Source organism: Scyliorhinus torazame, chromosome 4 (genome assembly GCF_047496885.1).
Source record: "Scyliorhinus torazame isolate Kashiwa2021f chromosome 4, sScyTor2.1, whole genome shotgun sequence".
NCBI classification, from domain to species: Eukaryota; Metazoa; Chordata; class Chondrichthyes; order Carcharhiniformes; family Scyliorhinidae; genus Scyliorhinus; species Scyliorhinus torazame.
The window spans coordinates 76,562,946-76,575,325 of record NC_092710.1 but is presented as its reverse complement, the minus strand read 5'-3'; the positions used below and the strand labels follow the sequence as shown (position 1 = coordinate 76,575,325).

Genomic DNA, 12,380 nt, shown 5'->3' with positions numbered 1-12,380 from the left:
ATAGTATACACAGGGACTGTTATTCTCGATAATATACACAGGGGCTGTTATTCTCTATAATATACACAGGGACTGTTATTATCTATAATATACACAGGGACTGTTATTCTCTACAATATCCACAGGGACTGTTATTCTCTATAATATACACAGGGACTGTTATTCTCTACAATATCCACAGGGACTGTTATTCTCTATAATCTACACAGTGGCTGCCATTCTCGATACTACATATCAAAGTTGCAATATTCCTACCATCCATGAGTTCACAGCGCTTCTTTCCAGATCCACTTCCTTCCAGTTGATATTCCCTGCGGATGCAGTAATCTCGGAGTCCTTGTGTGTTGCTGAGGCACTGAAGAATTGCATTCATAAAACACTGAGAAAATAAGTTGAAATGCCAGTCAGAACCGGCAAGTACTCACAGCTATTGCTGTTCTCTTCTGTGTGTTATGTGTGAAGTTTAGGATGCTGACCCACTTGGGTGGAATGAATAGGGCTCCAGCATCACACAAAAAGCTTGGCATCATCCAGGATCAAGCAGCCCTGCTTGACTGGCCCGCTATCCACCACCTTAAACATTCACTCCCTTCATCACCAATACACAGAGGCAGCCGTCTGTACCAGCTACACACTGCACTGCAGCAACTCACCAAGGCTCCTTTGGACTGCACCTTCCAAACCCATGAGCTCTACCATCTACAAGGACAGTACGAAGTCTTACAACACCAGGTTAAAGTCCACAGGTTTGTTTCGATGTCACTAGCTTTCGGAGCGCTGCTCCTTCCTCAGGTGGGGACAAAGACAGCAGATTCAGGGGAGGTGCCGGTGGATTGGCGAGCAGCAAACGTAACACCCTTAATTCAGGGCGGGAAGAAATATCCAGTAACGGCAGTCCAGTCAGTTCTTTGGTAAGAACAATGCGAGAAAAGATCACCAGGCGTCTGGCGAGGTTGAAGACTATTTAGGAGAGACGGTACGTGGTGATTCGCAGTGAAGCCGACCCATCCCGTTGCCACTCAGTGCCTCCTCCAGATGGTACTGATTCATCAGCTGAAGGGGGATAGGATGCGGCAATCAGCAGGAGGTGTGGTGGTCTTGCCCATGTTTGACCAGATGCCATGCTGCATCATGGGCCGGAGACGACACTGAGGACATCCAAGGGCAACTCCCCCCGGACAGCATGCCGCTGTGCCGCCACCACCTCTGCTGCGCCTGTCCTGCCAGTCAGGCGGGCATCTCCAGGGAAGTGGTGGTGGTGCCTGGGAACACTGACTGTGCGATGTGATTCTGACAGCACATCTCTGTCAGGCTGAAGGCGAGGTTTTCCAGCGAGTCCTTCACAGCCAACGAAACACCTTGAAAGTGAATCTTGCTGCTGTGATATAGAAAGTGAACAGGGTGATCCCGCAAACAGCAATGTGATGATAACCAGGGAATCAGCTTTAATAATAATAATAATCTTTATTCACACAAGAAGCTTAACATTAACACATCAATGACGTTACTGTAAAAAGCCCCTAGTCACCACATTCCGGCGCCTGTTCGGGTACACAGAGGGAGAATTCAGAATGCTGCACTGTCAGAGAGTCAGTACTGAGGGAGTGCTGCACTGTCAGAGGGTCAGTACTGAGGGACTGCTGCACTGTCAGAGAGTCAGTACTGAGGGAGTGCTGCACTGTCAGAGGGTCAGTACTGAGGGAGTGCTGCACTGTCAGAGGGTCAGTATTGAGGGAGTGCTGCACTGTCAGAGGGTCAGTACTGAGGGAGCACTGCACTGTCAGAGGGTCAGTACTGAGGGAGAGCTGCACTGTCAGAGGGTCAGTACTGAGGGAGCGTTGCACTGTCAGAGGGTCAGTACTGAGGGACTGCTGCACTGTCAGAGGGTCAGTACTGAGGGAGTGCTGCACTGCCAGGGGGTCAGTACTGAGGGAGAGCTGCACTGTCAGAGGGTCAGTACTGAGGGAGTGCTGCACTGTCAGAGGGTCAGTACTGAGGGAGAGCTGCACTGTCAGAGGGTCAGTACTGAGGGAGTGCTGCACTGTCAGAGGGTCAGTACTGAGGGAATGCTGGACTGTCAGAGGGTCAGTACTGAGGGAGTGCTGCACTGTCAGAGGGTCAGTACTGAGGGAGCGCTGCACTGTCAGAGGGTCAGTACTGAGGGAGTGCTGCACTGTCAGAGGGTCAGTACTGAGGGAGTGCTGCACTGTCAGAGGGTCAGTACTGTGCTAACCGCTGTGCTATTTAGTGATGTTGATTGGCGGTAGGTATTGATCCCAGCCACAAGGGATCAATACCTGTGGCACTCGCCGGAACTTCTTTCAGATTATGCTCCGGATACTTTTACTGTCCATTTGCAGCGGCAGATCGTTCACTGTCTCATCCGAAACACAGCGCTCCCTCAGTACTGACCCTCTGACAGTGCAGCACTCCCTCAGTACTGACCCTCTGACAGTGCAGCGCTCCCTCAGTACTGACCCTCTGACAGTTCAGCGCTCCCTCTGTACTGACTCTCTGACAGTGCAGCGCTCCCTCAGTACTGACCCTCTGACAGTGCAGCGCTCCCTCAGTACTGACCCTCTGACAGTGCAGCGCTCCCTCAGTACTGACCCTCTGACAGTTCAGCTCTCCCTCAGTACTGACCCTCTGACAGTGCAGCGCTCCCTCAGTACTGACCCTCTGACAGTGCAGCACTCCCTCAGTACTGACTCTCTGACAGTGCAGCGCTCCCTCAGTACTGACCCTCTGACAGTTCAGCTCTCCCTCAGTACTGACCCTCTGACAGTGCAGCGCTCCCTCAGTACTGACCCTCTGACAGTGCAGCGCTCCCTCAGTACTGACCCTCTGACAGTTCAGCTCTCCCTCAGTACTGACCCTCTGACAGTGCAGCGCTCCCTCAGTACTGACCCTCTGACAGTGCAGCGCTCCCTCAGTACTGACTCTCTGACAGTGCAGCACTCCCTCAGTACTGACCCTCTGACAGTTCAGCTCTCCCTCAGTACTGACCCTCTGACAGTGCAGCGCTCCCTCAGTACTGACCCTCTGACAGTTCAGCTCTCCCTCAGTACTGACCCTCTGACAGTGCAGCGCTCCCTCAGTACTGACCCTCTGACAGTGCAGCACTCCCTCAGTACTGACTCTCTGACAGTGCAGCGCTCCCTCAGTACTGACCCTCTGACAGTTCAGCTCTCCCTCAGTACTGACCCTCTGACAGTGCAGCGCTCCCTCAGTACTGACCCTCTGACAGTGCAGCGCTCCCTCAGTACTGACCCTCTGACAGTTCAGCTCTCCCTCAGTACTGACCCTCTGACAGTGCAGCGCTCCCTCAGTACTGACCCTCTGACAGTGCAGCGCTCCCTCAGTACTGACTCTCTGACAGTGCAGCACTCCCTCAGTACTGACCCTCTGACAGTGCAGCGCTCCCTCAGTACTGACCCTCTGACAGTGCAGCACTCCCTCAGTACTGACCCTCTGACAGTGCAGCACTCCCTCAGTACTGACTCTCTGACAGTGCAGCGCTCCCTCAGTACTGACCCTCTGACAGTTCAGCTCTCCCTCAGTACTGACCCTCTGACAGTGCAGCGCTCCCTCAGTACTGACCCTCTGACAGTGCAGCGCTCCCTCAGTACTGACCCTCTGACAGTTCAGCTCTCCCTCAGTACTGACCCTCTGACAGTGCAGCGCTCCCTCAGTACTGACCTTCTGACAGAGCAGCGCTCCCTCAGTACTGACCCCCTGACAGTGCAGCACTCCCTCAGTACTGACCCTCTGACAGTGCAGCGCTCCCTCAGTACTGACCCTCTGACAGTGCAGCACTCCCTCAGTACTGACCCTCTGACAGTGCAGCACTCCCTCAGTACTGACCCTCTGACAGTGCAACACTCCCTCAGAACTGACCCTCTGACAGTGCAGCACTCCCTCAGTACTGACCCTCTGACAGTGCAGCGCTCCCTCAGTACTGACCCTCTGACAGTGCAGCACTCCCTCAGTACTGACCCTCTGACAGTGCAGCACTCCCTCAGTACTGACCCTCTGACAGTGCAGCACTCCCTCAGTACTGACCCTCTGACAGTGCAGCACTCCCTCAGTACTGACCCTCTGACAGTGCAGCACTCCCTCAGTACTGACCCTCTAACTGTGCAGCACTCCCTCAGTACTGACCCTCTGACAGTGCAGCACTCCCTCAGTACTGACCCTCTAACGGTGCAGCACTCCCTCAGTACTGACCCTCTGACAGTGCAGCACTCCCTCAGTACTGACCCTCTAACAGTGCAGCACCCTCTCAGTACTGACCCTCTGACAGTGCAGCACTCCCTCAGTACTGACCCTCTAACTGTGCAGCACTCCCTCAGTACTGACCCTCTGACAGTGCAGCACTCCCTCAGTAAGTGCAGCACTCCCTCAGTACTGACCCTCTAACGGTGCAGCACTCCCTCAGTACTGACCCTCTGACAGTGCAGCACTCCCTCAGTACTGACTCTCTGACAGTGCAGCGCTCCCTCAGTACTGACCCTCTGACAGTTCAGCTCTCCCTCAGTACTGACCCTCTGACAGTGCAGCGCTCCCTCAGTACTGACCCTCTGACAGTGCAGCACTCCCTCAGTACTGACTCTCTGACAGTGCAGCGCTCCCTCAGTACTGACCCTCTGACAGTTCAGCTCTCCCTCAGTACTGACCCTCTGACAGTGCAGCGCTCCCTCAGTACTGACCCTCTGACAGTGCAGCGCTCCCTCAGTACTGACCCTCTGACAGTTCAGCTCTCCCTCAGTACTGACCCTCTGACAGTGCAGCGCTCCCTCAGTACTGACCTTCTGACAGAGCAGCGCTCCCTCAGTACTGACCCCCTGACAGTGCAGCACTCCCTCAGTACTGACCCTCTGACAGTGCAGCGCTCCCTCAGTACTGACCCTCTGACAGTGCAGCACTCCCTCAGTACTGACCCTCTGACAGTGCAGCACTCCCTCAGTACTGACCCTCTGACAGTGCAACACTCCCTCAGAACTGACCCTCTGACAGTGCAGCACTCCCTCAGTACTGACCCTCTGACAGTGCAGCGCTCCCTCAGTACTGACCCTCTGACAGTGCAGCACTCCCTCAGTACTGACCCTCTGACAGTGCAGCACTCCCTCAGTACTGACCCTCTGACAGTGCAGCACTCCCTCAGTACTGACCCTCTGACAGTGCAGCACTCCCTCAGTACTGACCCTCTGACAGTGCAGCACTCCCTCAGTACTGACCCTCTAACTGTGCAGCACTCCCTCAGTACTGACCCTCTGACAGTGCAGCACTCCCTCAGTACTGACCCTCTAACGGTGCAGCACTCCCTCAGTACTGACCCTCTGACAGTGCAGCACTCCCTCAGTACTGACCCTCTAACAGTGCAGCACCCTCTCAGTACTGACCCTCTGACAGTGCAGCACTCCCTCAGTACTGACCCTCTAACTGTGCAGCACTCCCTCAGTACTGACCCTCTGACAGTGCAGCACTCCCTCAGTACTGACCCTCTAACGGTGCAGCACTCCCTCAGTACTGACCCTCTGACAGTGCAGCACTCCCTCAGTACTGACCCTCTAACAGTGCAGCACCCTCTCAGTACTGACCCTCTGACAGTGCAGCACTCCCTCAGTACTGACCCTCTGACAGTGCAGCACTCCCTCAGTACTGACCCTCTGACAGTGCAGCACTCCCTCAGTACTGACCCTCTGACAGTGCAGCACTCCCTCAGTACTGACCCTCTGACAGTGCAGCACTCCCTCAGTACTGACCCTCTGACAGTGCAGCACTCCCTCAGTACTGACCCTCTGACAGTGCAGCTCTCCCTCAGTACTGACCCCCTGACAGTGCAGCACTCCCTCAGTACTGACCCTCTGACAGTGCAGCGCTCCCTCAGTACTGACCCTCTGACAGTGCAGCACTCACTCAGTACTGACCCTCTGACAGTGCAGCACTCCCTCAGTACTGACCCTCTGACAGTGCAACACTCCCTCAGAACTGACCCTCTGACAGTGCAGCACTCCCTCAGTACTGACCCTCTGACAGTGCAGCGCTCCCTCAGTACTGACCCTCTGACAGTGCAGCACTCCCTCAGTACTGACCCTCTGACAGTGCAGCACTCCCTCAGTACTGACCCTCTGACAGTGCAGCACTCCCTCAGTACTGACCCTCTGACAGTGCAGCACTCCCTCAGTACTGACCCTCTGACAGTGCAGCACTCCCTCAGTACTGACCCTCTAACAGTGCAGCGCTCCTTCAGTACTGACCCTCTGACAGTGCAGCTCTCCCTCAGTACTGACCCTCTAACAGTGCAGCACTCCCTCAGTACTGACCCTCTGACTGTGCAGCACTCCCTCAGTACTGACCCTCTGACAGTGCAGCACTCCCTCAGTACTGACCCTCTGACAGTGCAGCACCCCCTCAGTACTGACCCTCTGACAGTGCAGCACTCCCTCAGTACTGACCCTCTAACTGTGCAGCACTCCCTCAGTACTGACCCTCTGACAGTGCAGCACTCCCTCAGTACTGACCCTCTAACGGTGCAGCACTCCCTCAGTACTGACCCTCTGACAGTGCAGCACTCCCTCAGTACTGACCCTCTAACAGTGCAGCACCCTCTCAGTACTGACCCTCTGACAGTGTAGCACTCCCTCAGTACTGACCCTCTAACTGTGCAGCACTCCCTCAGTACTGACCCTCTGACAGTGCAGCACTCCCTCAGTACTGACCCTCTAATGGTGCAGCACTCCCTCAGTACTGACCCTCTGACAGTGCAGCACTCCCTCAGTACTGACCCTCTAACAGTGCAGCACCCTCTCAGTACTGACCCTCTGACAGTGCAGCACTCCCTCAGTACTGACCCTCTGACAGTACAGCACTCCCTCAGTACTGACCCTCTGACAGTGCAGCACTCTCTCAATACTGACCCTCTGACAGTGCAGCACTCCCTCAGTACTGACCCTCTGACAGTGCAGCACTCCTTCAGTACTGACCCTCTGACAGTGCAGCACTCCCTCAGTACTGACCCTCTGACAGTGCAGCACTCCCTCAGTACTGACCCTCTGACAGTGCAGCACTCCCTCAGTACTGATCCTCTGACAGTGCAGCACTCCCTCAGTACTGATTCTCTGACAGTGCGGCACTCCCTCAGTACTGACCCTCTGACAGTGCAGCACTCCCTCAGTACTGACCCTCTGACAGTGCAGCACTTCTTCAGTACTGACCCTCTGACAGTGCAGCACTCCCTCAGTACTGACCCTCTGACAGTGCAGTGCTCCCTCAGTACTGACCCTCTAACGGTGCAGCACTCCCTCAGTACTGACCCACTGACAGTGCAGCACTCCCTCAGTACTGACCCTCTAACAGTGCAGCACCCTCTCAGTACTGACCCTCTGACAGTGCAGCACTCCCTCAGTGCTGACCCTCTAACAGTGCAGCACCCTCTCAGTACTGACCCTCTGACAGTGCAGCACTCCCTCAGTACTGACCCTCTGACAGTGCAGCACTCCCTCAGTACTGACCCTCTGACAGTGCAGCACTCCCTCAGTACAGACTCTCTGAAAGTGCAGCAGTCCCTCAGTTCTGACCCTCCGACAGTTACTCCCTCAGTACGGACCCTCTGACAGTGCAGCAGTGCCTCAGTACAGACCCTCTGACAGTGCAACGCTCCCTCAGTACTGACCCTCTGACAGTGCAACGCTCCCTCAGTACTGACCCTCTGACAGTGCAGCACTCCCTCAGTACTGACTCTCTGACAGTGCAGCACTCCCTCAGTACTGACCCTCTGACAGTGCAGCACTCCCTCAGTACTGCCCCTCTGACAGTGCAGCACTCCCTCAGACTAACCCTCTGACAGTGCAGCACTCCCTCAGTACTAACCCTCCGACAGTAAAACTGATCCCTTCTGTCTCTGGAAAACAGGAACGCCCATACAGCAAATAATGCACAGTGACAGGTCCGTGCGGACACATGCCCACGCAGCCACAGAGAAGCCCCCATATCCGCACCTTACCGTATTACCCAGGTTCCGAAGTCCAACCAGTCCTGTCCCGATTGTTCGTGTCTCTTGTTTCTGGAATGTAAGTGTAAAAGAAGCATAGTTACTGCTTCATAAAGGGACACGTTGAAGCATTTCATTGTGCACTGATCAGGACACTTCGATAGAATACCGATAGAAGGGGGAAAACAATAATGTATGCCATATGGGAAGAGAATGCAGATTGGCTGGCAAGTGAATTCTGATTGGAAGAGACTTTTCAATGGAGAATGTCCCAGTTGATCCAGACTGATACTTAAGTGCCAAGAACTCTCTTCCCATGCAGTATAAATTATTGAGGGCAGCGCGAGAGGGGGCACAGAGGGAGGGGGAAGAGGGGGCGGGAGCGGGTGTGGGAGGGCGGGAGTGGGTGTGGGAGGGCGGGAGCGAATGTGGGAGCGAGTGTGGGAGGACGGGAGTGAGTGTGGGAGGGCGGGAGCGAGTGCGGGAGGGAGTGCGGGAGCGAGTGTGGGAGGGCGGGAGCGAGTGTGGGAGGGCGGGAGCGAGTGTGGGAGGGAGGGAGCGAGTGTGGGAGGGCGGGAGCGAGTGTGGGAGGGCGGGAGCGAGTGTGGGAGGGCGGGAGCGAGTGTGGGAGGGCGGGAGCGAGTGTGGGAGGGCGGGAGCGAGTGTGGGAGGGCGGGGAGCGAGTGTGGGAGGGCGGGAGCGAGTGTGGGAGGGCGGGAGCGAGTGCGGGAGGGCGGGAGCGAGTGTGGGAGGGCGGGAGCGAGTGTGGGAGGGCGGGAGCGAGTGTGGGAGGGCGGGAGCGAGTGTGGGAGGGCGGGAGCGAGTATGGGAGGGCGGGAGCGAGTATAGGAGGACGGGAGCGAGTGTGGGAGGACGGGACCGAGTGTGGGAGGGCGGGAGTGAAAGTGGGAGCGAGAGTGGGAGGGTGGGAGAGGAAGGGAGAGAGGAGAGCGAGGGAGGATGGGAGCGAGGGAGGGTTGGAGCAAGGGAGGGTGGGAGCAAAGGAGGGTGGGAGCAAGGGAGGGTGGAAGCAAGGGAGGGTGGGAGCAAGGGAGGGTGGGAGCAAGGGAGGGTGGGAGCAAGGGAGGGTGGGAGCAAGGGAGGGTGGGAGCAAGGGAGGGTGGGAGCAAGGGAGGGGAGCGAGGGATGTTAATCCTTTATTGTCACAAGAAGGCTTACATTAACACTGCAATGAAGTTACTGTGAAAAGCCCCTAGTCGCCACAGTCCGGCGCCTGTTCGGGTACACAGAGGGAGAATTCAGAATATCCAAATTGCCGAACAGCACGTCTTTCGGGACTTGTGGGGGGAAACCGGAGCACCGGGAGGAAACCCACGCAGACACGGGGAGAACGTGCAGACTCCGCACAGACAGTGCCCCAAGCCGGGAATCGAACCGGGGACCCTGGAGCTGTGAAGCAACAGTGCTAACCACTATGCTACCGTGCCGCCCTTTGCGAGGGAGGAAGGGGAGTGAAGGATGGGTGAGCGACGGAGGGAGGGGAACTTGGGAGGGAGGGATTGAGAAATTGGGACATGACTTAACCTGTTGCCAATGATGTTCAACACTTATTCCTCACCATCCTACCTTATCTGCAACTATGAGGAGCCCCATGGTCAATCAGCCCGCTGTCACAAGGTCCCTGTCAATGGTTGATCATGGGTGGGTGGCAGGAGTCCCGGGGAGCGGGCTGGCAGCAAACGTCCAGTTTGCTGTGAGCAGCTTGCAGCTGCTAATCCTGTTGCATTTAAGAGGATCATTCACGTGGTTGGCAGGGGAGAGCAAGGACAGGACAAGAGACTCACTGACACTGAGCCGAGCATGCAGAGATTGCGGGAGATGGGGAGGGGAGGGAAAGGGCTGGGGGGTGGGGGTGGGGGGGGGGGGAGAGCTCAGACAAGATTAACGGGTCGGGTGAACAGAGGAAAGGGCCCGGGATAGGGGAGGAGGATGGACCTTGCCTGTGGAGCGACTGCGATGGTGGAGCAGCTGGGGTCTGAGGGAGGGAACGGAGAGGGAGAGAGAGCACCAAACTAGTTGGAAAGAGGAGAGGGGACCATGGTGAGGTTTCTTTGATGGGTAACCCAGGCGCGATCAGGAAAGAGATAAAGGTGGCCAAGGGATCACTCATGGGGAAAGGATTGGAGACATCCGCCTTGCAACCCCTCTGCCTCCAGCTCTCACCTTCTGCCTGCGCTGCTGCTGCTGTTCCTGGAGGACGGTGTCCTGTTCGTCACGGCTCCGCATGGCCGTCGGATTGCCTGCCAGGAATCTCGAGGGGCCCGGCAGAATGTCCAGCTGCACAGGCCGCAGTGCCATCCCTCCGCCGCTCGGGGCTTCGGGGGTCTCCTGGTGTAGCCCCCGCAGGGAGGAGCTGCGTATGAGAGCAGGGGCCGGGGCTGGGGCGGGCTCGGTGCCGGAGGGCACTCGTCCCAGTGAGGGGGAGCGCCGCAACCGGGCGGCGCTCAGCCTGCGCAGGCATTCCTGCAGCTCCTGAGGATCGTGGAGGTCAGCGCAGGGGTCAGCCGGCTGGGAGGGCGGCCCCGCCCGGGCCAGGCTGGCCTTTCGCCGGGAGGGTGGCGAGGAGAAGGTTGAGGCGGCAGTGGAGGCGGAGGAGGAGGAGGGGGAGGCGGCGGATGGAGTGTTAACACTGAGGGAGTGGTCGGCCCGGAGTGGTGTGCGCTTGGCAACTGGGCTCGGTGCCACCACTGAATCCCGGGCGCTGCGAGGCGTCCTCCCCTTGACCTCGAGCTTGCGGCCCCTCTCGTCCAGAGGCCCCGGTCCTGGAGGGAGGGGCCGTGGCCTGGCAGGGGAGGGAGGGTGATAGCCAGGTGGGCGGACTCCTGCCGCCCGTCCCCCCGCCAGCCGCTCCTGGCTCGGCGCCCTCTGACCTCCTGCTCCTGAGCCAGTCAGAGGGCGGCGAGAGGTCTTTGGGGCGCTGGAGCTGGGTACCGGAGGCCCCGCATAGGGGCTGCGAAGGGAGTAGGGCTGAGGCATCTCTCATCACGAGAAAAGAGGGCGGCAGGAGGCTCCGGGCGACGTGAGCAAGGTTCCTGCAGTGAGAAAGGTGAAAGAAACACAATCAGTCTGAGACAACTGGATTAACATCAGTAGAGATACAGTCAGTAACACAGGGTGCTGGGGGAGAGGGGTTACTGAGTGATAGTGAGGGAGCTGGATTACCATCAGTAGAGATACAGTCAGTAACACAGGGTACTGGGGGAGAGGGGTTACTGAGCGACAGTGTGAGGGAGCTGGATTAACATCAGTAGAGATACAGTCAGTAACACAGGGTGCTGGGGGAAGGGTTACTGAGTGACAGTGTGAGGGAGTTGGATTAACATCAGTGGAGATACAGTCAGTAACACAGGGTGCTGGGGGAGAGGGGTTACTGAATGACAGTGTGAGGGAGCTGGATTATCATCAGTAGAGATACAGTCAGTAACACAGGGTGTTGGGGAGAGGGGTTACTGAGTGACAGTGTGAGGGAGCTGGATTAACATCAGTAGAGATACAGTCAGTAACACAGGGTGTTGGGGAGAGGGGTTACTGAGTGACAGTGTGAGGGAGCTGGATTAACATCAGTAGAGATAGTCAGTAACAGGGTGCTGGGAGAAAGGGGTTACTGAGTGACAGTGTGAGGGAGCTGGATTAACATCAGTAGAGATACAGTCAGTATCACAGGGTGCTGGGGGAGGGGGGTTACTGAGTGACAGTGTGAGGGAGCTGGATTAACACCAGTAGAGATACAGTCAGTAACACAGGGTGCTGGGGAGAGGGGTTACTGAGTGACAGTGTGAGGGAGCTGGATTAACATCAGTAGAGATACAGTCAGTAACACAGGGTGCTGGGGGAGAGGGGTTACTGAGTGACAGTGTGAGGGAGCTGGATTAACATCAGTAGAGATACAGTCAGTAACACAGGGTGCTGGGGGCAGGGGTTACTGAGTGACAGTGTGAGGGAGCTGGATTCACGTCAGTGGAGATACAGTCAGTAACACAGGGTGCTGAGGGAGAGAGGTTACTGAGTGACAGTGTGAGGGAGCTGGATTAACATCAGTAGAGATACAGTCAGTAACACAGGGTGCTGGGGGAGAGGGGTTACTGAGTGACAGTGTGAGGGAGCTGGATTAACATCAGTAGAGATACAGTCAGTAACACAGGGTGCTGGGGGAGAGGGGTTACTGAGTGACAGTGTGAGGGAGCTGGATTAACATCAGTAGAGATACAGTCAGTAACACAGTGTGCTGGGGAGAGGGGTTACTGAGTGACAGTGTGAGGGATCTGGATTAACATCAGTAGAGATACAGTCAGTAACACAGGGTGCTGAGGGAGAGGGGTTACTGAGTGACAGTGTGAGGGAGCTGGATTAACATCAGTAGAGATAC

The 12,380-nt window shown here is 56.7% G+C and overlaps 1 protein-coding gene across 1 annotated transcript in view; it reads right to left on the bottom strand.

Moving 5' to 3' along the window:
• usp21 (ubiquitin specific peptidase 21) overlaps positions 1-9,667 on the bottom strand; it is a 183,782-nt gene extending 174,115 nt beyond the window's left edge. Inside the window, exons 1-3 of the mRNA XM_072500511.1 lie at positions 9,581-9,667; positions 8,006-8,065; positions 256-379 (exon numbers count right to left, since the gene is read on the bottom strand). Of these exons, the coding sequence (XP_072356612.1) occupies positions 256-379; positions 8,006-8,065; positions 9,581-9,607 (211 nt within the window). The 5' untranslated portion in view covers positions 9,608-9,667. The remainder of the gene's footprint in view (positions 1-255; positions 380-8,005; positions 8,066-9,580) is intronic.
• Positions 9,668-12,380: the final 2,713 nt, after the last annotated feature.